Source organism: Chelonoidis abingdonii, chromosome 2 (genome assembly GCF_003597395.2).
Source record: "Chelonoidis abingdonii isolate Lonesome George chromosome 2, CheloAbing_2.0, whole genome shotgun sequence".
Taxonomy (NCBI): Eukaryota; Metazoa; Chordata; order Testudines; family Testudinidae; genus Chelonoidis; species Chelonoidis abingdonii.
The window spans coordinates 76720442-76747264 of record NC_133770.1 but is presented as its reverse complement, the minus strand read 5'-3'; the positions used below and the strand labels follow the sequence as shown (position 1 = coordinate 76747264).

The following is a 26823-nucleotide window of genomic DNA, read 5'->3' as shown; positions in this document are numbered from 1 at the left end:
GCACTACTTGTCGTATCTACCTTCAAAAATGGAAGAGGTGCCAGATCTGGTGCCAACTCAAGGATGTCACCCCTAATTCAACCACCTTACTGGTGGTCCTAGACCACACATGTTAACCTTTAAGAAATCAGGTCTCTTTATTAGCTCACTGAAGGTTTAGCAACAGTTGCAACCTTCCACTAGCAGGTAGAAGACTACTCAAACTTCTCCCTCCAAACTATGAAGAGGTTTCTTAAAGACATAGCAAACCTCTTCCCACAACCAGGCTTCCTGTTCCTCAATGGAACTTCAATCTAGTGTTAAAAGGACTAACTAGACTGCCATTTGAAACCATGGCCTCATGTTCACGAACTCACCTTTCCATGATGGTGGCGTTCCTCATTGCCATCACTTCAGCAAGAAGGATGGGGGAGATAGCAGCTTTGATGGCGCATCCCTCTTTTTTTACTATGCTCTTTCCCTGACGAAGTCACACTCAGACCACATCCAAAGTTCACCCCTAAAGTGAATTCTGAATTTCACAGGAGCAGCTTATTTAGCTTTCAACATTTTATCGCAAACCTCATGAAGACAACAGGGAAACCATCCTCCATATGCTTGACGTGAGAAGAGCCTCGACCTTCTATTTGGACAGAACAAAGACGTTTAGAAAATCTGAGACTTTCTCTGTTGCAGATATATAGAAAGGTGCAGCGATCTCAACTCAGCGGCTCTCCAAAGGGGTCTTTGACTGTATTAAACTCTGCTACCAATAGCGTGGGATAATACCCCCATCTTCAATATGCACGCATTCCACCAGGTCAGTCTCCTTTTCCATCACCATCTCTATATCTGAGATCTGCAGAGCAGCTACTTGGGCATCTGCGCATACCTTTTTGCAGAACACTATGCCCTCGGATTTGGCTACAGATGCCCAATTTGGTGCCACAGTACAGTCTGTATCACTTGACTCTGCAGTCCCAGCCTCCTGTAGTGGGTACTGCTTGAGAGTCACCTACAGTGGAGCACCCATAGGGACACTATTCCAAGAAGAAGTTGCTCACCTTGTAGCTCTTCAAGATGTGTGTCCCTATGCGTGCTCCATGACCCACCCTCCTCCCGTGTGCTTTGGAGTTCCGCTGGTTGACTCTGCGATAGAGAAGGAACTAAGAAGGAAATGCCTATGCACGTTGGGTAGCCTCGTGGCAGGCGGGGAGCTGAGCGTGCCCCGCCGGGACAGACTGCTATTGAAATTTTCCAATCGGAAGCATCAGGGTGTGCACACATCTATAGTGGAGCACCCATTGAGGGACATATCTTGAACTATTGTTACTACACAAAGTGAGTAACTTTTTTTTGTTTTATCAGTTAATTTACAGAAGTAACAAAAGATAACATTTTCAAAAACACTTATCCCTTAAGGTCCTTAGCCTGAGCAAACAATCTATAATTCATGTGATGCAATGTATGAGGGTAATAAACAGAAGTGAGGAAAAGGGTGGAAGTAGGACAAGAGTTCTAAGATCAGAGCTAATAGCAAATATAAACAGAGTCATAGTCTAGCTCAGTTTCTTTTTTTTCTCTGTGGGATGCTACAGTTATTCCGAGAATGCCACTGAATATTTGCACCTTCATCTGGAGGGAGTAGTTCCTGTTTTGATGATGTATATTGAAAATATTCTGTCATCCTCAAAATAATCCAAGTAAGAAGGCAAAGAAAATACGGGATTTACTTTCACATAACAATGAGTAGTCTGCTGGTACCTTAAAGACTAACGACTTATTTGGGCATAAGCTTTCGTGGGTAAAAAACCCCACTTCAAAGTTGCAACTGAAGAAGTGGGGTTTTTTACCCACAAAAGCTTTTGCCCAAATAAATCTGTTAGCCTTTAAGGTGCTGCCGGACTCCTTGTTGTTTTTGTGGATACAGACTAACATGGCTACCCCTCTGATACCTATTCACATAACAAAATCCTGGCCCCAGAGACAACCTTGGTAAAGAATTTCTCTGCAGTCTAGTTTTACTCGGCACAAATCCAGGGAGCAGTTTTCAGCAGTTGAGGCTTTAGTAGTTACCATATTCTCAGCTTTTCTTGCTCCAGGTGTAAGAAGTGTTTACATTTAACACTGTTTTCTGCAACACTGATAATTTAAACCTGTATTTTTTATTTAACTAACTTTCTTAAAAGGCAGACTTTTTTCTTTATCTGCATACCTGTTCTTGCCAACTAATTGTATTCCATTCTCACTTTTTGCCCAAAAGTAATGTTAATATGGCTTGATGAATATTTGTTAAACAATTGTAGGGCAATTTGGCAATTTCAGTAATGTAGTTTGTTAGTAGCAGTTAGAATAAAAATTGCATCTTAAACAATGACTTGCTGAAATAGGTAGGGCAGATATTTTAACTTGTCAATTTAATGACCAAGATGCTTAAATTAGCAATGGATTCTGTTACAAGTTTTCATTCTCTCTTTAGATGCATTTTAAATGGCAACTGTTTAAAAAAGTCTAAATAGTATTTCATAAACTGCCGTAAACGCTTCCCCAAAGAACAAAATGTACAGGACAGTATAAACTAAAGAAATGCAGTGGAACTGATTATAATTGCTGCATGATTTTTGTAAAGTACCTTCTTTTATTATAAGACAGAAAATGTAAATACTACTGCTGGTTTCGACCATCAGTGTGAGATGAGTTTTACTTTGCACTCTGAAACTTCCTTTGTTCTCTAAACAGCCCGTTATAGTAGCCCAGAGCCCAATAGTTACCCCTTCTTAACAAACAAAACAGAGTTGAAAGAACATAACACTAAAAGGAAGAGCTATTAGACAAAAAGGCATAATGATAAAACAATTACATGGATACAAATGTCTTACAGTAGTTCTTGAGGATGACTCCTGAGGAACTCTGGCAGACATCTCTAAGAGGAGGTTCTATACACGAAGGTCTATGAACTGAAAAGGCCTGGCCACAGGGAGCATTCCCATGGAATAGAGAACAAGAACAATGTGGCTGAGCTTGACTTGCTTGGAGGCACTATGATCACTCAGGTGTCTTGGGCCTGTGAAAAGTTTGTTTTAAGGGACTTCCCTAGACTAACATAGGAACTCTTTCAGGGATAGAAATCCAAGTCTCCAGGGCAGTGCTCAGTTGCTTTAACGATGTGACCATCTTTTCTCTTCCTGCAATCCCCTGCCTCATTCTTTATTCACCTTCAAACTTCTCCATCAAATAAGTCGGGTACTGCAGACAACAGCCTCCTTCATTACACAGCCCTGATTAATCCCGTGCACATAGCCCATCCTCTGCACTGAATGACCCAGGATTTCCATGGAAAAAATACACCTCTACCTCAATATAACGCTGTCCTTGGGAGCCAAAAAATCTTACCCCGTTATAGGTGAAACCGTGTTGTATCAAACTTGTTTTGATCCACGGGACTACACAGCCCCGCCCCCCCAGAGCCCTGCTTTACTGTGTCATATCGGAATTCATGTTATATCGGGGTAGTGGTATAGTATGTGATCATGTAATTAAAGACTGTATCGCAGTAGATACAACTTGGCTAAATTAAGATTGTACAAGCCCCCTTAATTTTGGCATTTCCTTTTAGTGCTTCACTTTACAACTTATCTTCTTTTTAGTGTAGTTTTCTTTTTTGTACATGTATAACTTCCTAACCTTAAAAAAAAAAAAAAAGGGGGTGGGGTGGGGGGAGAAAGCAGATTGAAAAAACATGATGGCATATGGAATCATGCTGTCCCCTGTGTGGGTCATTGGCAAGGGTGGAACCTTTAGATTCTCTACACCATCTCTGCTATTTCACCAAAGATAATAGTGATGTTGGTAGCAGTTTGTTATCCTCTATGTGGACCTGCCACTAGAGGGAAATGACACAATTTGCCAGTGGGTTTCACAAATGCTTGAGTGGAGGAAAGTTGAGAGACAAAGCTACTCCCGCCTACTCTCCACACTTTCAGCTTCAGTTCACAGCACCACAGCACCGCTGGGCAGCAGCGATTTCAGGAATAGTCCTGTTCAAGCCTTGTAGAATTTAGCAGCCAAACTTGAAGTCTGAGTATATACTGTAACACACGATACCCCATGTGACAACCTGTACCCCATGTTCACCACTTTTATATGGTTATATTTTGTACAGTATATGCCTTGAGGTTTCATTTGAAACTCTTAATCTACTGAACATCTTTGTCCTGTTAAAATGTGTGTATCAACATTGAATATGGGGCTATGAGATTTACTATGATTATTGCCCAGAGCTACAGCATATTTCAGTAACGCCCTCACACCATTTTCTCAAAGACAAAGGCACACTGCCATATGAGTTAGATGCTAACAGGCAATTACCTGTTTAATTGGCAATTCACCAACAGCCGAGTTTTATAAAAAAGAAATTTAAAATTCATCTGAAGGGCAGTTGATAGCTCACGTGTGCCATAGAATTTCCTGACCCCATGACCCAGTAAAGACTTTTCTAGTACAAAGGGGCAGAGTATAAAAAGTGAGGGACAGTGACCTACTCATCACCACTTTCCCCCTGCCCCCATCTCTGCTCAAGTTAGAAAGAACAAAGGAAGCTTTTGGAACCAGGGAGGGGTTCAAGACTGTTTTTGGATGAGAGAAGCCTTTTTTTGCTTATTAGCCTTGGTAAAGTTTAGAAATTGCATGTTTATATTGTTTTCTTTTGTAACCAACTCTGACTTATGCCTGGTCACTTATCATCACTTAAAATCTGTCTCTCTAATTAATAAATTTGTTTTACTGTTTTATCTAAACCAGTGTGTGTGTTTGAAGTGTTTGGGAAGCATCCACTTGAGACAATGTCTGGTGCATATTCATTTCCCTTTGTTGAAATGATCTAATTATGAGCTTGTGCAGTCCAGTGGGCTACTGAACAGTACAAGACACACATTTCTGTGGGGCAAGCCTGGGACTGAGGGATATGTGGGTGTCGCTGTTCATGAATGACTGAGACAGTATTCATGTAAACATCTGGGAGTGATTTTATGTGCTAGTGGCTGTGCATTAGCAGGCCAGGAGTGGCTTTTCTGAAAGCATCGTAAAAGGCATCTCAGGCTAGAGGGTTAGGGGACACAACAGTTCAGGTTGCACCCAGGGCGATATCACATGTGAACTGAGTTGTGTGTTTTTTGTGTGTTTGGTATTTTTTTTTTAAAGAGAGGTTTATAACTTGACCAAATATGGAATTTTTTACATGGGAGTGTCAAAGCACATCTGACAGCTGGCCCCCTGCCAGATTTCAAGTCCTTGCTCCAAAGCATGAAGATGCTAGAGCTTCTAACTACATAGTTGTAAGAATTTAAAAATTGAGGCTGAGGCTCACATCCTGCATGGAAAACTTAGTTCTAAATGGCTACATTTTGGCAATGTTTTATAAGTAGCTGCAATACATGGTCTTATAATGGGAAGTGTTAGCCAACCTTAACTACAATATCCAAGGAAGCCCAAGGAGTCAGTGAGAGCCAGCTAGACAGAACCTGAATGCTGATACTAAATGTACTAAGACATAAATGACTAATGGGATTAATGCTAAAGGATGGATTTTCCAGATATGATAGTCACATCAGTGTAATATTGGAACTCCGTATTTCAGAGAGTTATCCATAGTTACTCCTAAATTTCAGAGTGATCTCATGAGAGGTGACCTCAGCTCCTGAAAAACAAATGTTTATATTACTCACAAATTGGCTAAAATTCCATGTCTTGAACTTCTAGCAAGTGTAGCCGTATTAGAAGTGAGCTTAAGCAAACTCTTCCTCTTTAAAATTAAGAAAAACAAGTTTTCCAGATTGATAACTAGGGGAAGTTTAGAGAGGATCAAAAGTAATGTAGCCATCAAGGCAAATGTCAGTATTCTGGTTGTGTCAGCTCATGTCCTTTTTTATAACCCCTAGAAATCTTTTGTACATGTTGTTTTCTGATTTTCAAAATAAATCCTTGCAACTCTCTATAAGGGAGACTTCGCAGTGATAGTAAAAAGTGATCTTCCTGACCTTGAGAACCCTGTCGTTCAAGGAAAGAGCTCAACAACTGAGGAACAGTTTGGAATATCCCAACTGACTGACTGTATCAATAGCTGGTGACCACTGTAACTTTACAGATAGTGGCAGACCACTTCTGTCTATTGCTGGGAATTGCACCCCTAGCTTGTAGTGTAGACCTAACCTAAAGAACTGGTATAAGATTGAGGCTATAAATGCTACAAACAGTTTAAAAATGGAATCCTTGGCTAGATAAAAAGGTATAAACATACTTTCATAGCACTCCTTTCATTTGTAAAAACCAGTCCTGCATAATATTCATGTGATACTTCATTCCAGTTAATAAAAAAGTCCATTGTTTGGAGAGGAGAAAACACTTCTAAAGTGGAGAGAAGGGACTTGTTGCAATTGTTTGTTCACATAAAATTACATTCTGTTTCTGGGTTGTAGTTGTTAGTTTTATACTTCAGTGAGTTTGACCTGCAAACATGAACTTAGGAGTAGTTCTTCCTTTCATTTCTCTAATTTTAAGATAGGAGGCCTGCTCATAAAGGAATCTTCTGCTTGGAAAGAGATTGTTTAACAGGACAGGAGATTGAATAGAGACAGAATAAACATTTCCTTAACGTCTGTCACTACTGTTTGTATAGAGCTAGAAGTCAAACCTATGCTGAACTGAACATCAGCTTGTTTGAGTTGAGATGTTTTAAGAACAAAGAAATTTATTCTATTACAAGAAACAAAGCCTGACTCAGTACAGTGTAGGCATGGAGAAAAAATACGAAAACAAACTAGTTGAGATGTTGAACTCCTATTAGAATCATCGCATGAGAACAACTGTGGCAGATGACAACTTTGTTTATACTTAGACCAGTCACCAAAAATCCATTTTGGGAAATTTCCGTGCCAGCAATTTCAGTCAGTGGCTCTTAGTAATTCTTAAAGCAAAGTTGATTTTAAAACTTAACAAATAAACAACTCCTTTAAGTACTGCAGATTAAAGCCCAAAGATTTAATGCAAAATAAAATGTGAGGCAGAAGCTATACTTGAGAGAGATGAAAATCTTTCAGAGTTGTTTTAAGGTAAGTTATTGCTATTAACATAGTGCCTGGGAATCCTAATCATGGGCAAGTCATAGCACATTGTGTTAGGCACTGAACAGACACAGAAAGAAAAGGTCCCTGCCCCAAGGAGTTTACAATCCATATACAAGACAATAGGCAACAGATAGATGGATAGAGAGCAGTGGGGATACAAGGAAACAATGAGATAGTAGCTGTAAGCATGATAGCCGGTAGTCTTAGCGCACCAGATGCCTAACTTGTCAAGTTCTTTATAGGCATCTCTGCAAAGGAGAGTTTTAAGTAAGAATTTGAAGGTGAATAATGAGACCGCTTTGCAGATGTTTACAGGGAGGTCCTCCCAAAGCCTGTGAAGCAGCATGGGAGAAAGTATGAAGGTGCTTGTTTGAACATTTTAAAAAGTGGATGATCAGAGGCAAGTATCAACAGCTCAATATTGAATGAGAAAAGATAGGTGAGGTTGAGGATTGACTGTGAAAGGCCTTGAAAATGGATACAAGCAGCTCATGTTGTATGTAATAGAGGAGGAGCCAGTGGAGGGTTGCAAGGAGATGTATGGAATGGTTAAAGCGATGAGCTAGGAAAATGATCTTAGCAGCAGCATTCTGAATGGATTTGTTTGGGACAAGATTACATTTGTCAAGGCCAAAGAGAAGGATGGTTCAGTAATCGAGACATGAGAAGCTTGAAAAGCTTGTTTTTTTTGGCTAAAGTGGCTGATGTACTTTGTCTCTTTTATAATATTAAAAGTTTTGGCCAATAAATACAAGTCATACCTAATGTGAGACAACTGGCTGCAACTTAATACACCAAAACATACCTTTTTAATAGTTACTCAAGTTATTTGGCCACAAACTGAGGTTGAAAATGCTGACCTGTAAGACCCCAGCCAAAACCCAATGAAACTAATAAGCAGCCGGTTTAAAACCAAACAAAATACGAAGTACTTCTTCACACAACACACAGTTGACCTGTGGAAGTCTTTTCTGGGGTGAAGGCCATAAGTATAACACAGTTCCAAAAAGAAATTAGATAAGTTTGTGAAGGATCAGTCCAACAATGGCTATTAGCCAAGATGGTCAGGGATGCAACCCCATGATCTGAGTGTCCCTAGTGTCTCGTTGCCAGAGGCTGGGAGTGGATGACAGAATGGATCATTCAATGATTGCCTGTCCTGTTGATTCCCTGTGAAACACCTGTCATTGGCTGCTGTCAGAAACCGGATACTGGGCTAGATGGACCATTGCTCTGACCCAGTATGGCTGTTCTTATGTAAGACTTAAAACTCAGTTTTATGACACGAGTTTCATGGCATGAGATCACCTTTCCCACTGCTACTGTTGCAGAAAAAATTGGACATCTGTACTTGATTCTATAGCCTACTTGTATGATGGCTTCCCCTAAAAGTTACCTTATTATTTCATCCTTGTACTTCAGCTTTAGAACTGGTGATTTAAAAAGCCCTTTGGTAGCTTAACTGGTCAGGGTTCGTGCTTGTGTTTGTGACTTTAAAAAAAGAAAATCCCTATAAATAATTCATTGAATAAAATTTCTAAATAGAATTATGCTAACATAATGCTCAGCTTTCAGAATTCGTGAGACAGAACCTTAGGCACAAAAATACTTATATTTTTAAAACATGCTCAATCTTTGTTAATTTACAAAACTAAAATATAGAAAACAAATAAAAAATAATGGGGGAGAGTTGGGTGCCTTTGCAGAAAAGGTAACTCTCCCATTCAGGATTGTCTCCTTTTATAAAGCCTTAACCTGGCTCAAGCCGCTGCATCCAATATGCACAACAGGAGCCATTTATTTTTGAATGGACAAATCAGATACAGGAATTGTTCAAGAGATTGTGTGTGTGCGCATGCGCGCACACACCTAAGGGATGTATATATGTTGGCATCCTCTGTATTCTTAGTGCTGCATTCCTGGGCTTAGCTAATAATAATCACTGGGTGAACTGGATAACTTGATATTTTTCAGGGGGAGGAGGCGGAGATTTTATTGGTTTGTTTTACAGTTACAATGTTGTGAAGAGGATAAATCTACACTCCAATTTCAACCCAATTATTGTATCTTGTGTTAACGTTCAAAACTCTTCCCCTTTTCTGTCTCCAGAATTTTTCTTAATTTAAGAATAAGTTTAAATTATTATTAATCTGAGTCTCTCACTGAACTGGCTGTTTCTAATGTTTGTTCCCTTATGCCACAGCAGCAAAAATAAACTCTGGTACGCCCTTTTTTTTTCCCTATCAGCTTTCAGGAGAGAGAGGCATACTGCATGATATAATCTGTTCCTCAGCTGCAGGATTGAGCCCAGCCATCTTCTGTCTATCATGGAAGACACAAGGGCCAGCAGATGTCAAGTGCTGGCTCCTCTCCCAGAAACTCCATGCTTGAAGTTAGCACCAGAGATCTATTAAAAGCCTATATTCGATCTTCTTATAACTTTGAAGATGAAAAGTATTTGTAACTACTTTAAGGGCACTTGATTTTTGAAGGAAATTGGTGAAGTCACCTGTGATATGGTTGCTTAACAGTGACTTTTTTGTGTCCCTCTCATTTAGAAAGAAAGAAAAAAAAAGATTTACTGTAAACTTCAAATTTTACATATAAGTTAATACTACTGAAATCTTGGGCAAAGGTTAATTAAAATATTAGACTGCATTTTTTATGTAGTATGCATGGTTTGGTGGACACTCTCTATTAAGTCTAATTGGGGCAAAGAAATGAACAAGAAATGGGAACTATTTAGATTATTCCTGAGTTCCACCTGGTGGTGCAAAGTGAGAGTTTGAGGAACATGTGGCACTCCAGTGCATTTTAGAGTGAAGGTTGAAGGGGAGCACTTGGAGCTCAGTATCTACTTTTCTGTCCACTTTTTTGCCTATCTTTTTCTGTCTCTATCTAGTTTCCTTTCTCTCCTTGTTTTTGACTCTTTCCCCCTGTTTTTATTCAATTTTGTTGTAGTTTTTTGCTGCGCTCCCCTGGCTGCATCCCCTGTCTCTTCCTTCTAGCCGCTCAAAGATGTGTTGTAAGAGAAGTGCCCCAAAGCTTAGGTTGGTGAGCCTGTAGTTCCACATGTATGACTTTCTCCTGTGATTAAATGTACAGGGGACCACCAGTGAAAGAGCACGAAGTGAAAGGTGGGATTCAAAAACTTCCCATGCTAGCATATTTGTAGTGGTGAGTTGTGCATCAGAGGGCCTGCAGCTTTTCTTACCCTGACACTAACTTGTGGCTACTCTGTGCCTTTCTAGACTAATATAGTACCTTCCCAGGGGATCCATCGGCTATTTTGGGAAGCACTACGTTAGGGGAACATAGAGTTGTACGTTTAGGAAACAAGATAAATATTCAAGTACATCATACATTAGTTCTTTCATTAGCTAAGTGCTTTTAATAGTAATATTCCTTTTTGTGTATATATATCAACTTCAATGTAAAACTACCTATTTTTTTTAACCATACCATGCTAAGTTTTTAGTATCTGAGTATATGGGCCTAATATGCAATGTGTAAAGCTCTTTGTTAGCAAACTAATTGCTAGAGGGAAGCACATTTTCTATTACAACTTTAAGCTTTTCCCTGCTAGTGGCTTTGGACAATGCCAGAAAGAGATTAGCAGGTGCTTTTTTTTTTTTTTTTTTTTTTTTTTTTTTTTTTTTTTTTTTTGCAATGACTTTTGTGTTTTATGTATGTATTAGTAATTGAACTGGTGAGATTTTTATTTTATGCAAACTGATTTTTTTAGCCTGATGAGAAGCATATGATAACGTTTAGCAAACTTCTAAAATATGTTTGAATTGATTCATGCTAATAATGATCATAAGTACTAAATACCTGTGGAGGATTTCAGCAACTAAGTTTGGATAAAGTCATGTTATATTAAAATGAACAATTATCTCTGGAGTTTTATATATTAAATTTAGTGTCATGCGCTATACTAATTCTGTTGATTATTGGTTTAAGCTAATTCTGTAACAAGCTTGGATGGGATCTGCAATACTGTGTACAGGTGTATGTATGAGTAGAGGTTTGAAGGTCATACAATAATTCAATTATATCTTTTTACTCCTACCTGAATTGTTGGTTTTAAATTTGTAATTGCCTATAGGTGAATGTATTGATGCAAGTAATTTAACTTCAAACTCTTAAATTCTTCATTGTTACTCCTATTTCTTCCCCTTCTTAGCTGTTATAATAAATTACTTTCCAACATCCCTTTGAGGAGATACAGATAAGTGTGTTCCTCCTTATTCAGTTGGTTGGAGGATGTAATACTATGCAACCAGGTTTTTTTTCTCTTGTTGAAAACTTAGTTTATCACATGCATTGAAACTTTATCTTTTCATCTTTAATCATTCTCCTTTTATCTTTGGATAGAGAAGAAGTGGGGAGTAGGATGCTACTTGATATAATCAGCTGTCTACATTTTTAAAACAGTTTTCTCAGTGCTATTCTCTACCTAGAATTGAACTCACTGAATCACTTTGCTTTACTCTGAGGCTTTAACACACTTTTGGGTTTGAACATACTTGCAACATATTTTCTAAAAACCTGTTGCTTATTTTATTTACTAGAAAATCTTTGTAAAGAATAGAAGAGTGCCTTCTGTATATGTAATTGAATTTTTTTGCTAAGGAGAAGTCACTTCATTCATAAAACAGTCTTTCTAAAGATTGTGGGTTGCTGGTTGCAACAATCAATTTAATTGTCATTATGACATGAAGGAGCTCTTTTGTCTGGCTATACTGAAAGGAGGCCAGGAGACATTTGACATGGGTTTATTCGGGCTACAACATTATTATTAGATGTCTGGGACTACCTGACAGATAAAATTGTAGAGTGCAGGCAATCCCATGTTTTTTCCGTAATTACCTGGGGGGCTTTTACCAGCTCCTCCTCTTTTTCCATCCAGGTCCTTCCAGCAAATCCATTGCCAGGACCTTACCATCCGCTTCCCTCGCAGGAGGGTTGAAGTGGGCTATTGGAATGGGGTGGGGGGTTTGGCTCCCTGTCGTACCAATCATAGGAGTCCCCTCTTTTTAAGTCACTTTCCAAGCCATTTATCCGGTCACTGTATACCTTTCCTATGGAGGACCTGCACTGGATATCCGCTCTACACTTAAATAATGAGTTGCAACATACAACCCTAGTGCTCTTCATGCCATGCATGAACAGAGGCCTTCCTGAACCCTCTGGGGAATGTGAAAAAACACCAACTGCACCCAAGCCAATATGGTGGTAAGGGAAAAATTCCTTCCCACATCCCCTAAAAAGGGGCAGGTAGCGTAATGCCCACAGCAGGTCTTGATCGAACCTGGTATTTTACCACATGAAGGGGAGGGAGGGTGGGTCCTGCTTCAGACTGCTCTGTGTAAAAGGGAGGCTTCAGGTCCAGGACTGCCCCTTTTAAATCCTGCGTTCATAGGGAGCAATCTCACTGATCCTTTTGCAGCACTCTTCATCTCTCTCTTCCCTCCCTCCCCTCCCAGCCGTAAAGTACTGTTGCCTTCGTTCAGCCAACCAGCTAAACACCTCCCTAATTAAAGGTGCAGGGCAGTCATTGGCCATAAACTCAGTTTGTAAAACCCTCTTAACCACATCCCTTTGGACTTTGTGTTTAGCTAAAATTGCTGCTTTTTGGTTTCTCCTCTTTGTGTCTATCCCAAGAGAGCCAGGGAGAACTGCTGTCAGTGAAACATAAGGACTGCTTGCTCTGTGTGCATCTTCTCAAAGGGTAGCGGAGAAGGTGACCATTGACCAGCCCCATTTCTGCACCAGCCTCCAGAATAGACAGTGCATACTGTTAGTAGCTTGCACACAAATGCTGCATCTATACTTGGAGCTAGGGGTGTAATTTCCATCTTGTGTAATCATACTCTTGCTAGCTCTTATTGAGCTAGCACTCTAAAAAATAGTGCAGCTGTAGTGGCACAGACAGTGGTGAGCGGTGGGATGGGTTAGCTGTCCAGACTACAGACTTGTCTGGGCCCTGTGAGTAATTACTTGGGGTGGCTAACCTATGCTGCCACTGCCCATGCTACCTTAGCTAGACTATTACTTTTAGCATGCTAGCTAAATCAAAACTAGAGTGAATACGTCTACGCCAGCTGGGAATTGCACACTTATTCCAAGTGTAGATGTAGTATAGCCTTTCTCCAGCACTGGAGAGCTGAAGGTAGTATAGCCTGAGCATTTTCTCCAGCACTGGAGAGCTCATGGGTAGTCCAGCACTGCCCTCTTCAGAAGGCAATGGCTAAATGAAAAAGCCTACCCCCGTAACTAGGGCTGTTTGAAAATTTTCCATTGAAACTTTTTTCGAGGGAAAATTGTTTTTTCATCTAAGTGAAAATAATAGTAGAAAGTATCTGCTCTCCTCAAATGTTTTGTCATATTAAAAAGCCCCCAAATACTTTACATCCAAAAGTTTAAATTTTCCTAAAGCTCTCTTTCCAACCAGCTCTGCCTATAAGTTTTATGGCAATGGATTATGCTATCATTAAAGTTATCATGCTGCTACAAATATTGGATATGACAGTACTGAAGTAATTTGTTAGGGTGGGAAAAAATCTTGAGAAAAATGAGACTGGTTGATAGTTAAATATTTTGTTTCTTATTGTGACTGGCAGTATTTGGGAGCCACACACTTAAAAGCCCTTTTACTATATGTCTTTAAATATTTTTTAAACTTTGTTTTAATTCTTCTAAGGAAAGTGCAAATGCACAAAAACCTCTTCAATGAAATGAACAAGATATTTTAAATTAATACAATCATTATTATGAGCATTAGGACAAATGTTTTTTTTTGTATATATAAAAAGCCACTAGCTGAGGCGACAAACTTGCTTTCACTTGAATACATTAATATGGCTCATATGTAATGTCATTATGAAAACTTTTAGTTTACATTTTTAAATAGTATACACTGATCCTATGATTGTTTGCTGGCCAATTTTTTTTAAAAGACAATTGAACTAGCAGCATAAAGCAATAATAAATTTTAGTTTATCACATATGTTGTCTTTTTAACTTTGACACAGGAGAGGGCCAGTGCACAATCATAGGATCAGTGTATATACTGTGTAAAAATGTAAACTAAAAGTTTTCATAATGAAATTACATATGAGCCATGTTGTATCAAGCTGCATTAATGCATCCACATGAAATCAAATTTGTTTCCTCATTGTTACCAATGGTTATTTTCACCATCAGAGCCAGTTGACACTTCAATCATTCTGAATAAACTTCATGTATTTAGAATTAAATTTTCTGTATATAATGCAGATGCCTGTTTACATGTTCAAATCCCTGCATTTGTGTGTTTGAATAGATATTTGCAAACTTTGTTGCCTGTGCTCAGTGACTGTGACTGCAGTTTAGAAGGCTGCAGTGGGTATAGAATACAGAAGATAAATCTTACTGGATGTAGAAAAATAGTGGAGGATCTTAATAGTGTTTAACCATAAAATAATCTGCTAAATAATATATAACTAATGCTCCAGGGTTCAAAAGGCAGACAAACACCTGTTTCGTGGTTTCTAGACTTCCAGCTTGTCTACACAATGAGTTACTGTGTGGCAAGCTAAGGTGTGAGTCTCCAGTGCATCACCTTGCCATGTGGTAACTCACTGTGTGGACACTCCTACAGCACAGTGAAAATCTCTGTGTATGGCTCAGTCCCTAGTGTTTGTAGCTCAAAGGTAATGTGTTCCTGTAAAATAAGAACATGTTGATTCAGTACTGTAAAAAGAAAAGATTAAAAATGTTTGAGTCTTTAGATTTTATTTTAACAATGGATTTGATATTTATAGTGCTTTTTTGGCTCTTACTGATCTGCTGAGTTTGCATACCTTCAACAACAGAAGAATTACTTCCTGTTTCTGTTGTAAAGGCAATCTTCTGTAGTACCTCTTATAGTGAGATCTGAAACATTGTGTGATCACCTATGCATTTAGCTACATTTTACTATTTTTTAGATTGTTTCAAAAGGAGTTGAAAAAATTATTACATATAGTTAATATTCCATTATATGTCTCTCATCAAGAGTGTATTCAGAACATTTTGCAGAGTTCCATCTTTCATCAAGGCTGCCTGTATTGGCTTGATGTGTAGGGCTTTGAGTCAGGAAAAAAGAAAAGATTAAAAAAATATTTCCAATTGTTTGAAAATAACTTGCTATTGGCAATAAATGCTACAGCAGTGCATTTATTTTTTTCCTCCTTTGCTTCCTCATTCCTTTTAAGACCCATATGCTTTGATTTGAGGATACTTTATTTAAATTTCATTAAACATGTTTTTGGAATAAGAAAAAGTAGTTTCTGTATTGACTGTTTGATATTACAGGATATTGTCAAACCTGACTGCCTAAACTTAGTCTCCCAAATCCATATTTAAGTAACTAATTTAAATGATGCCTCTGAAAGTTAGACCACCAATGCTATACTGTAAATGGGGCTCAGAATTCCAGGGAATTGACACAATCAGATAAAATTAACTATAAAATCTGAGTGATGGATGAAACTACCTTTTGCACAGTGTACCTTGAGTAAGAAAAATAGGTACCTGGTGAAATGCTCTCAGTATGCCTGTTTAGGAACATTGTCAACAGTCCTTGCACTAGCCCTGCCTCAGGAGTGTTGTGGCCAGGATTCTGGTGTGATGCATCTCACCTGACAAAATGAGGGCACCATGAAGTTCTCTGACTTTTCTGCCCCCCCCCCCCCCCCAATTGGCATATGGCACAGTGATCTCAACTGCATCCCTATGTTGAGAATCAGGGAATTTTCTGACATGAAAGGCTGATGTGTTCTGTAACTGCATCTTCTGTATTATGACAAGAAAGAGCAGAGACTGCTGTTGACCCGTTCTGGGGAAGATTCTAAGTCACTGATTCTTTGAGCCCTGCTACAGATAGAAGGAAAATGTAGAGTGGTTTTAGTGATGTAAAGATGCTACATGTTTGTATGTTTCTTGGATTTTTGACAGAATATTGTAAGTCTGGGTAGGATAGTTCTTCATACGTTTTTATTGCTTCCTTTTATACTTGATAGGCCACAGAGCTGTGTACATTGGTGTACATGTGCCATTTGGAAAGGAGGGCCGTCGACGTCATAGGCATCGTGGACATAGGCATCACAGAAGAAGAAAAGAGAAAGAAACTGATAGAGAAGATGGGAGAGAATCTCCATCATACGGTAAGAAAATTCTGCCTTATGGGGCTTTTTCTTGTTTAGCTATTGTTTGGAGTTTTTTCTTTAATCTAGATTATTAAACCGCGCCCTGTTTTCTCTGCTGTGAAAATATCTGGGATCAGTTTGAGTAATTACTGTTAATAGCGGACAAAGGTTTTGTGGCTGTACTCTATTTAAACCACAAGTTATTAGGCTCTGTGCAGGTATCTCTGGGTGAAGATCTATTTCCTATAGTACACAGGAAGTCAGACTATATGATTATAATAGTCCTTTTTGACATAAAAATCTATAGATTGTTTACATGTCAAGAGTCCTCTTTAGGTTTTGTGATCTTGAGTTGCTCTTCCTTGTTGCATCATTCAATGCTACCTGTTAGTGTGCTGCCAGCCACATTTTGCTGAGTTCCACAGATCTATTCCAGTGAGTACTTCATCCTGTCTGCAGCTTGAGGGCAGAACCAGACTTGACAGTGACCAAAAGCAAGGGAGTGTCCCACCTTCTGAAGTTCCCTAGATTTTTCTCTGCCCCCAGAGTGACCAATGGCTCAATCCAAATTTCTTGCTGCAGAGTTTTTCTGAGGGAAATTCCAAACTTAATTTAAAAACATTAGACTAACAGTTTGTCCCAGTTTCTCTAATCCCCAATTCAGGACCAAGTTTGACTTTGATAGAGATTGTCCCTTCTGCTCCACTCCTCTTCTGAAGAGTTTTCCACTTCAGGCTTCTAAGAGAGAGCTAGGATGAGGAAACATCAGAGCCAAAAGGAAAGGCCTGTGTCTCCTGATTTTCCTCATTTCCCCCAATCATATTGAATGCCCTGTTAGAGAGCTCAGACAGCTCTGTGGGTACAACCTTGTAGCCCAATCTGGGCAGGAAAGGGAGCCAAGCAAGATTTAATAGGCCAGCTGTGCTGTGCAAGATGCAGCCCAGGCCGGATGGGTTTGCTTCAGCAGGAAAAGAGGCAGGCAGGACTAGAAAAGAACTGAGTGTGGCACAAGCAGTTTCCTCCTCATTTCCATGAGGGGAGTGAAGCCAGAAGGGTAGAGTGCAAATGGAGGATCATGCCTGTCTCTAAAGTCCGCACCAGCAGCTGTTCCTTTGACTGTGGAATTCTCATCACCTTCTCTTCTGCTTCCTTGTGGGTTGCAGATGGAGGGCACCAAACCAAGGTGGAAAATTTTTTTTGTTTGTTTATTTAAAAAAAACTGGATTTTTTTAATTTAAATTTGATTTATTTTATTTTATTTTTAAAAATAAACCTGTTAAATGAAATCTGAATTTAGGCCTTAGCATATTTTGTATTAAACTTATTATAATTTTGTAAAACATTTAAATAAAAATAAATATGCTGAATCTGTGACTCTCTCTCAAAAACTTTGAGTTAAAGGCTGCTTTTCTATGTAAAGAATGAATCAAGGGAAAAGCATCTAACTTCTGTGTATTTAATTAAATACCCATTACCATCCTAATGCTGCTTGACACAAGTCATGAGCAATAAGTTAACTGTCTAATAGGTAAGCAATATATCTTTCACCATTTTCTAACGTTCTAAAATGTAAAATTAATAAAAATTATTAAGCTGTATAATTGCTTACACTATACCTATATAGATTTATTTATCATCCTAGGAAGCAAAAAGATATACCAAATCTATTATTATGGCTCTATTTAGCTGTAAATCAGCAGATTTTAATGGTTATATCAATCAATGAGTGTGATATTAATATTATACATTTTAATGATTATTGTAATATACAGAGTTTTCAAGTTTTTAAACTCACTGTAGTGTAATTGTTGATAAGGGGGTACGAGAACATATTTTGAGAACTCCAGACCATCAGTGGACTGAGCGGGGCCGGGTGAAGTGTATTAAATTGCTCCCCATAGAAATGTGCTACTTATGGTGTACTACTTATGGCTGCCCGTCCTGATGCTCTGAGCGCCATGGTAAGGGGATGGGGAACAGGGCTGGTTGGATAGGTGTGGGAGTCCTGGGGGGCCTGTCAGGGGTATGGATGGGGTTGTGGTAGTCAGGGGACAGGAAGCAGGGTCGCTTGGATGGGAGGGTGGGGTCCTGGGGGGCAGTTAGGAGTAGGGGTCCCGGGAGCGGGCAATCAGGGGACAGGAAGCAGGGTCGCTTGGATGGGAGGGTGGGGTCCTGGGGGAGTGAATAGGAGTGGAGGGTCCCGGGAGGAGGTGATCAGGAGAAAAGGAGCAGGGGTGGTTGGATAGGTGGGGAGTTCTGAGGGGGGCAGTCAGGGGGCAGGGGGTCCTGGGAGGACCTGATTAGGAGGCAAGGAGCGGAGGGGGGGGGCGAGTTTGATGGGCCAGGGGTTATACAGGAGGCAGTCAAGGAGCAGGAAGTGGGAGGGGGCGGCTAGGGGGCAGTTTGGGGAAGCACAGCCTTCCCTACCCGGGTGTAGCATATTAAATTTCTCCCTGTCGGAATGTGCTACTTACGGTGTACCCCTTACGACTGCCAGTCCTGGTGCTCCGCAAGTAGCACATTCCTACAGGGAGAAATTTAATACACTATACCAGTGGACAGAATCCCAGATCGGAGGTGGGCTGAGTGGCTCAGCTCGCCACCGGTCTGGGGTGTTGTCTGCCATCTGCCAGCTGGGGTCCCGGCCGCCGGCCCTGCTCAATCCGCTACCGGCCTCGGGTTCCGTTCACCCAGGCAAGCAGCAGATTGAGTGGGGGCAGTGGCCAGGACCCTGGCTGGCAGCACCGTGCCAGTAAACATCTGCTCATGTGCCACAGGTTGCCGACCCCTGATATAGATCATTGTTGCAACCAAGGTCCTATATTTGCACTAAATCTTGTACAAAGGAGATCAAGTAAGGTGTCTATGGAAAGATGGTAATTTGCTGGCTTTGATTATACTGTCTATATGTGTGTTTCATTTTTGTATTTGAAGTTATGAATATTGGCTCTGTACTTGTATCTCAACGTGTTTGATTCTAAGTAGCATTAGTGAACCATTTGGTCAGCTCCTTGAGAAAGGACTATTCTGAATAAGTGCCCAATCCTTTCTCTGTGACATTTTGTTCCTTCCCTCGGAATTTTGTGACGGTTGAGAAAATCCTACACTGAAGATCTGTGGACATAACCCTGAGAGAGGATGGGAGAATTTGTGATTGCTTACCTGAAAATTTTCTTTTCATTGAAGAGAGAGGTCCCCAAATCTGGCCCTTCCTGAAAAAGGCAGATCTGTTTACTTATAGTTAAACTTTTCTTATTCACTTCATGTTGAGTATTATTTCTGCAAGATGCCGATGCATGATGAAAGATTTATTTTTTTGTTTTATAGTCCAGAGGGGCCAGTTTTGGAAGCATCTTGAAACTAAGGGGGTCTCCAGAAGGTGGGGGCTAGTCCCAGCTTTCCAGTCAGCCTTGATTTTGGTCCCTAGAGCTTGGAGACTGGTGATGACCCACACTGAGCATCTGTGGACCTATTCCTTCAAAGAAGGGAAAATTTTCATGTAAGCAACCCAGATTGTCCCATGTGCAGCCCTTACCTCTGTCTGTTGAAATGGACAACCATTATAATAGTTCTGTGATTTGTTGTCTGGGACTTATTTTCCTTGTTAATGTCCATTGTCTAATTGTGTTTTGCTTTGAAGAGAAAAGAGTAGATATAATCTATTTTGCTTTCAAGTACAAGACCAAGACGTCCTTCCCTTTGAGTTTGTGTTTGACATTGTTCATGTTACCAATTTTGTTATTGAGGTTTGTCTTGAGGTGTGAAATTATGGCAAAAAGCTTAAAAATATTTAATATAGAAGTAGCTTATTTTCCTCCTCCTCCTCCTTTTGTTTTCAGAAACCCATTATTGGAAAACTGTATTTGGCTTTTAAACTATGCCCATCCTCCTCTGATGAGAGATTTTCGACACTCTATGTTTCCAGCTGTGAGAGGAAGGATAACGTTTTAATTATTACAAGATGTTAGCATTTCATTAGAAGTATTACCTTCTAAACTACTTTTTCTTTCCTCCCAATCAAGACACCCCATCCCAGCGAGTGCAGTTTATCCTGGGTACTGAGGATGATGATGAAGAACACATTCCCCATGATCTCTTCACTGAAATGGATGAACTGTACTTCAAGGATGGGGAAGAATATGAATGGAAAGAAACTGCCAGGTAAACCAAACATAGATCTATTTCATGTAATCTTTTCCACTGATCTTGTTTACTTTGTCCTCAGAAATCAATTTTAGGTTAGAATTTTCAAGTCAATAAGCAGGAAACTTGCCTCCCAATTAACATAACACTAATGAAAACTGAAAGTCTGATTCTCTAAGCCTGTCATTGAAAATATACTCAGACCTCTGGAGAAAATCTCTTGACGATCTTCATTGTTGCTTGCTGACTTTATTTTCTGAAGTTGATTGAATGTAGCATTGCAGTATTGGTGTAACTGACCAGTGAGTACGATGTTCTAGTTGTGTAGTATTGGTTTTGCTGTGATAGAAAGTTAACAAAAATGGAAGGAAGGGAAGTCATTAATACTAATGTATTGTATTTTTCCTTCAAGAAACAGAACAACCACAAACTAGGTAATAACACATATTAAACTACGGTAAAAGAATGTGAATTAGGTTGCAAAGTCAAGTACTTGAAAGTTAGCATATGCCAGATTTATGGCTGCCCTGTGCAACCTTAATTGCCCTCCTTATGCTTATGCATTGTGATAGTCTTCAGTATCTGATTTCTTTAATTACATGGTCACATACTATCTTTTCCACAATGCACAGTTTGGACACCCAAGAGGCAGGACTAAGATTGCATGGGCATCTGTAAATCTGGCATTTCCTAACTTTTGAGTGCTTCACTTTGACTTTGCAGTTTAAATAATTTTAACAGTTTATGTACCATTTATTAGTATAGTATCATAGATATCCATAGTAATTTATAAACTAAATATTTTCGACATGTTCCTGACTCCAAAAGCCTACAGTCTGTGTTTGATGGATACAAATCATATAGTTAAAAGATTAACTGAGTGTGGGAATGCTCAGTCTTGGTTGATCATGCTTGGTAACTGAGTAGAGGGATGTTGGGCCAGATTCACAGAGGTACTTAGGCACCCGGATTTAGGTGTTGCTGCAATCCACAAAACCCCTGCTCAGCTGCTTCTTAACCCTATAGGTAGCTAAACTCACTTGGCACCTAAATTTTCAGGGTGAAATTTCCTTAGGCACATAAGTTTCCACCTCTGGGCATGCATACCGATGCCTCACTCTAGGTGCCCAGGTGACTGTCTCACACCTAAACCCTAGCATGATCCATAAAGCAGAATACATAAGCATTCATTCCCCCATCTCTCTTTACGGTGGGACCTGATCCAGTAGGTGTGCTCTGAGTTTGCCTACCACATTGTGCCCCATTTTGAATTCAGCTGGTGGTAGTGCCTCCCTTATAACTGTTAGCCCAGTGGGTAGAGCACTCACCTGGGATGTGGAAGACCCTAATCACAGGGCTACGGGGAATTTTGATGTGAGTCTCATCAGTCTCTCCTATTGAAGCAGTTTAACTTTTTAGAAAAAGATGATAGAGATAAGAATGAGTGACTCTGTATTGTGATATCGGGGCACCCATCTGGTGTCTGGAAGACCCAGGGTCCAGTCCAGTCCACCTGCTCCATGACTACTTATCCAAAATGGAAAAGCTTCAACAGGAGAGGGGTGGGAGGCACATGAGAATACCGCACAGCTGTCCTGAGAGATGAGACTCCTGTTCAAATCCTTTCTTTCCCTCAGGCTGAGGGGGGAATTGAACCTTGGTCTCCCACGTCCCAGGTGTGTGCTCTAACTACTTCCCATTGGATAGCTTAGGCAGTTCCCGGCCTAACAGGTTAGCTTTTGTGGATTCCAGTCTTAGACCCCTCTTTCTCCCCAAGCATTGTGGGGGCAAACTAGGCACCAAACTCAGGCTGTGTGAGTCCCATTGTTGTTCCAGTGATTTTCTACACGCGTTAGGCATTGGGGCATTCAGTGTTGTGACACCTACATCCTTTTGTGGATCTGGGCTGTTTCAAACATGAGTGGCATGAAAAAAAGCAGTGTCAAGTATGGGAATGGGTGATAGAGGATGCATTAAGGTAGAAGGATTGAGCACGGTGCATAGGGGCTGAAAAGGGGTGTAGGCAGAAATGAAAGATGATATATGCAGGTGGATCTAGCTTGTGTTTTGCAGCCTATTGAAAGGACAGAAAAAAGTCTCTTCAGTAGTAATCTGTACATATGTCATAATATATATTTATATTTCAGGTGGCTAAAATTTGAAGAAGATGTTGAAGATGGCGGTGATCGATGGAGCAAACCTTATGTGGCAACTCTGTCTCTGCACAGTCTCTTTGAATTGAGAAGTTGTATTCTAAATGGAACAGTCATGTTGGACATGAGAGCAAACACACTAGATGAGATAGCAGGTTGTTTTGAAATTTTTGAAAGATTTAATTTTTGCTTGTTTACACTGGTTTGTGACTTAAACACAAAAGCAGTTTACATTTAGTCTTTATATTCATGACAGTTTTCTTTGTCTTTAAGATTTGATTCTGCAAACTTCACTCACATGAGGAGTCCCATTGGGACATACTGTTTATGTCTCCACAGTAACTAGTCACCTGTGGCTGGCCCATGACAGCTGAGTCGGACATGTGTGGTTTGGACTGTGGGGCTGTTCTGTTGCTGTGTAGACTTCCAGGCTGGAGCCCGAACTATGGGACTCTCTCACCTCGCAGGGTCTTAGAGCCCAGGCTTCAGTGCAAGCCTGGAAGTCTACACAATAATGAAACAGCTCTGCAGCCTGAGCCCCATGAGTCCAAGTCAGCTGGCACAGGCCAGCCGTGGGTTTTTCTTTCTGGGTAGACATTCCCTAAGTTGTCTTTGTCCAATCAAAGATTAGAATAACAAATGCATCTTCTAGTCTCTACAGGTGAAATGTAAATATGTATCAGAATACTTGAGGGATAATTTGTACAGTACCATGCTGTAAACTATTAAGCACTATTCAGCTGATGTTAGCTATTGCTATTAGCACAGTTCATTGTTGCACAGCTTGATTTAAACTTTCACTTTATAAATGGTAAGAGAGGAGCTGAAATAAAACTTAGGTTATTTAACGTAGCATGTTGAAAATGTCTCAATAGTCTCTAATTTTGAGTATGTAAAAACAGCTTTGAAAACATTTTGCGCATGCATATATATATAATATATATATATTATATACACACACATATACACAGACACAGTAGCAAGTGGCTTTTATTTTAAGATCCTTTAGGCTTGCTTAATTCCATTTTCTTGGTATCTGTGATTTCACTGAGTGATGCATTTTTGAGACTCATAATGGACTTACTGCTCACCAGCAGGATCACGGGGTACCAAAAGAGGGAGGGACAAAGGGTTTTCAGTAGAATTCTCAAAATCTCCTAAGTGACTTAGGAGCTTTTGAAAATTTTACTCTTTAGCACTTTGTATTGAGCTCTTTTCTTAGCTTATTTAGTGGGAGCATTTAGTACATACTTTCGAAGTAAATAAATCCTACAGATTTTTTCTTCTCTGATTATATTTGTCGGTGATGTTAGTGCAAAATAACTGTAGTTACCTTCCAGGTCATCTTAAGTGTTTGACATGTTTTTAAAAAGTTGGTAAATACTGAAAGAAGCTGAGCTAGAAGATATTGAAAGACATGCATAATATTATCAATATTTGGACACACAAGTCTGTTTTCCAGTTCCATTGCAGGGTCTCAGTGACTGGATATCAGTCTTTGATATCTTGTTGTGGAGGCATAAAGCTGTTCTGTTTTCTCATCTTGCAGCCAGATTTAATGGGTCTCATTGGTTCCTATTCAAAAGTATAAAAGGCTGAGTATCTCTCTGAGTTGCAGAGCTATAGGGAGGGGCAGGACATCTTGCCAAGACAAACCCTAGCAACAGCCACCTCAGACTAAAGTTTGTTTCTAAATACAGTCCTGTCTCAGGACTTAGTTACATATATTAAGAATAAAGACAAAGGATGGGGGATAACTTTGGCTTATAAAGTATTTTGTGTGCATGTGGTACGTATACTGTATGTACATCAGAGTGACTGTTGTTCCTGTTTACAGAGCTGTAATTGCAGTGCAGTTCAGACCTTTGCTCATTCTTTCGTACTCTTCGTCTAAGTTTGATGTACCTTTAAAATTGGTCATGCCACTCTCACTCTCCAACACGTGCACACAAAACCTAACATTTTCTGTGTTAGGGGCAGTCTGGTTGGGCAGTTTTAGATGAATAAAACTAAGACCAAGAAATATGAGATCACAAATAGGTTCACAAGAGTTGCCATACTGGATCAGACCTGTGGTCCATCTAGTCCAGTTTCTTGTCTCTGACAGTGGTCAGCACCAGATGCTTTCGAGAAAGGTACAAAAAACCTCTTAATCCCTAGTAGTTAGAAATTGGTTTAAACTTTGAATCATGAGGTTTAATCTCTTCCAGTTTATCATCATCATCATCATCTGTTACAATGCAGGCTGGATGTTCTTGTTGTTCATATAAATATCCAATCCCTTTTTGAACATTGCTAATTTTTTGGCCTTAGTGACATCCTGCGGCAATGAGTTCCACAGTTTAGATGTATAAATAAATAAAATTTAAGATGAATTATTTGTCTAATCTAGATTTGCTAAAACAGACTTACTAAATAGGATCTTCAGGGCAATATTCTATGGCAGTGGATTTTCATATAGGAATAATATTAGTTAATCTTTGTTTCCTCTGAAAGAGAAACAGATACATATATAGAATATCCTAAAGACTATTTTTTTTTTAAAACAACATTACAGGACTCACTTTATCTGAGTATCAAAGCGTCACAATGTTACTAAAATTTCAGACACTGTGGGCATTTTAAAGATCCCAGGGAACTTTCTTATAAAAACTACAATGTTAAACCAAGTGTCTTCTGTAATTATATTTGGCCTACCTCAATTCTTTTTCATTTTCAATTAGATACATATACTTGACTTCCTGTCTTAACCAGTATAGATTGCTATGTGTGGTGTTATGTGCTGTAAAGCTGTAATTGTTTATTTTCAGAGGAGACTGCAGATAGATAAAGTGATCCCTGCATAGTTTATTTTGTTTGGAAAACGTTATATCCTCTTTTAATACAACAGGTACTATATAAATGTAAGTTCTTAACCTTACTAGGGATCTCAATACCATTATTAGAAATGGTAAAATGTAACAAAAAGGTCTTTATATAAATAGATTCATACAAATTTCTTCCAGGTAAATCTTGTGTTACTGAGTTTGTGCAATTTAAGATGTTGGCCTAGAAATCTTTCAAGATTCTTTAAACTAGTCAGTAAAAGAAAATGCTGGTTTCTGTTTTACACAGCCATATAGGGCAGATATTCATTCCTCAGTTTATATCTAAGGTATTTTGGAAACATGGCTGATTTTCATGTGATTTAAAAATATCGAAAAACCCACCCAAATTTTGCAAATTGACTAGTTTTGCCACAGTTTACATTTCATCCTCGCTCTTTGTAAAAATGTGAAATGGAAAGCTCAGTAAGGAATCTTGAAGTTTAGGGCAACTTAAAAAAAGAAAGTTTAGACATTTGAATGATTAGGCTAGTCCATTTTATATAGTAAACTATGTTGAAAGAACACTGAAGTTTAAAAATCAAGTGCTCAAACATTAGGAAACTCCAGAATTAATGTTGCTATACAGAGATTTCTCTCCAGTTCGTACAAAGAGCCCTTGCTTGTGGTAGTTTTTGCTACTGCACTGCTTTCCAGTGAAGAGTGGTGTTCATTTGATATATCATTGAATATACACATGCTTTTTGTAGTGAAGGCTGTAGTAAGTAGGAAGTTGAAATAAAGATAAATAATATTTTGTTAAGTGATTAACAATCTATTTATTCCTATAGGCCTTGTATTTTAAAATGTTGTGTATTTTGGAAAGAATACTGTTTAGTGATCCAAAGAAACATTTGTTCAGAGTGCATAGATTTGAACTGTTGGCCTGCAGTGTTCTTGGCTGTTTCTTTTCGGTGGATCTAGATGCACAGTTTGCCAAAGAAAATAAACTTGAAGATTCTTCATGAATTAGTTTTACTGATTTTTCAGATGTGAGTTAATGTGGTGGTGTGGGGAGTGCATATATTTAATTTAGATTTGATTTAAGTATTTTTCTCATGCTAGATATGGTATTGGACAACATGATTGCTTCTGGTCAGCTGGATGAGTCCATAAGAGAGCATGTCAGAGGAGCTCTCCTCAAGAGACACCATCATCAGAACGAGAAGAAATTCAGCAGTCGGATCCCCCTTGTTCGGTCTTTTGCAGATATAGGCAAGAAACATTCTGACCCTCACTTGCTTGAACGAAATGGTGAGATAAGTTGTAGCATCTAATTTATTCTAACCTGATCCAAATAATATATTAACATGGGAGAGGAGGGAGAAGTCAGAAGATAATAGTGGATACATTTTGTGAGCCCTCTTTGGTATGTAAAAGTTGTGTGGTG

At 39.3% G+C, this 26823-nt stretch overlaps 1 protein-coding gene across 5 annotated transcripts in view; it reads left to right on the top strand.

Moving 5' to 3' along the window:
* SLC4A7 (solute carrier family 4 member 7) overlaps nucleotides 1–26823 on the top strand; it is a 173858-nt gene that overhangs the window by 84280 nt on the left and 62755 nt on the right. For all 5 annotated transcript variants that reach the window (XM_075062474.1, XM_075062471.1, XM_032789331.2 and 2 more), the window contains 4 exons: nucleotides 16148–16291; nucleotides 20296–20434; nucleotides 22564–22724; nucleotides 26499–26687. In XM_075062474.1, coding sequence (XP_074918575.1) covers nucleotides 16148–16291; nucleotides 20296–20434; nucleotides 22564–22724; nucleotides 26499–26687 — 633 coding nt within the window. The remainder of the gene's footprint in view (nucleotides 1–16147; nucleotides 16292–20295; nucleotides 20435–22563; nucleotides 22725–26498; nucleotides 26688–26823) is intronic.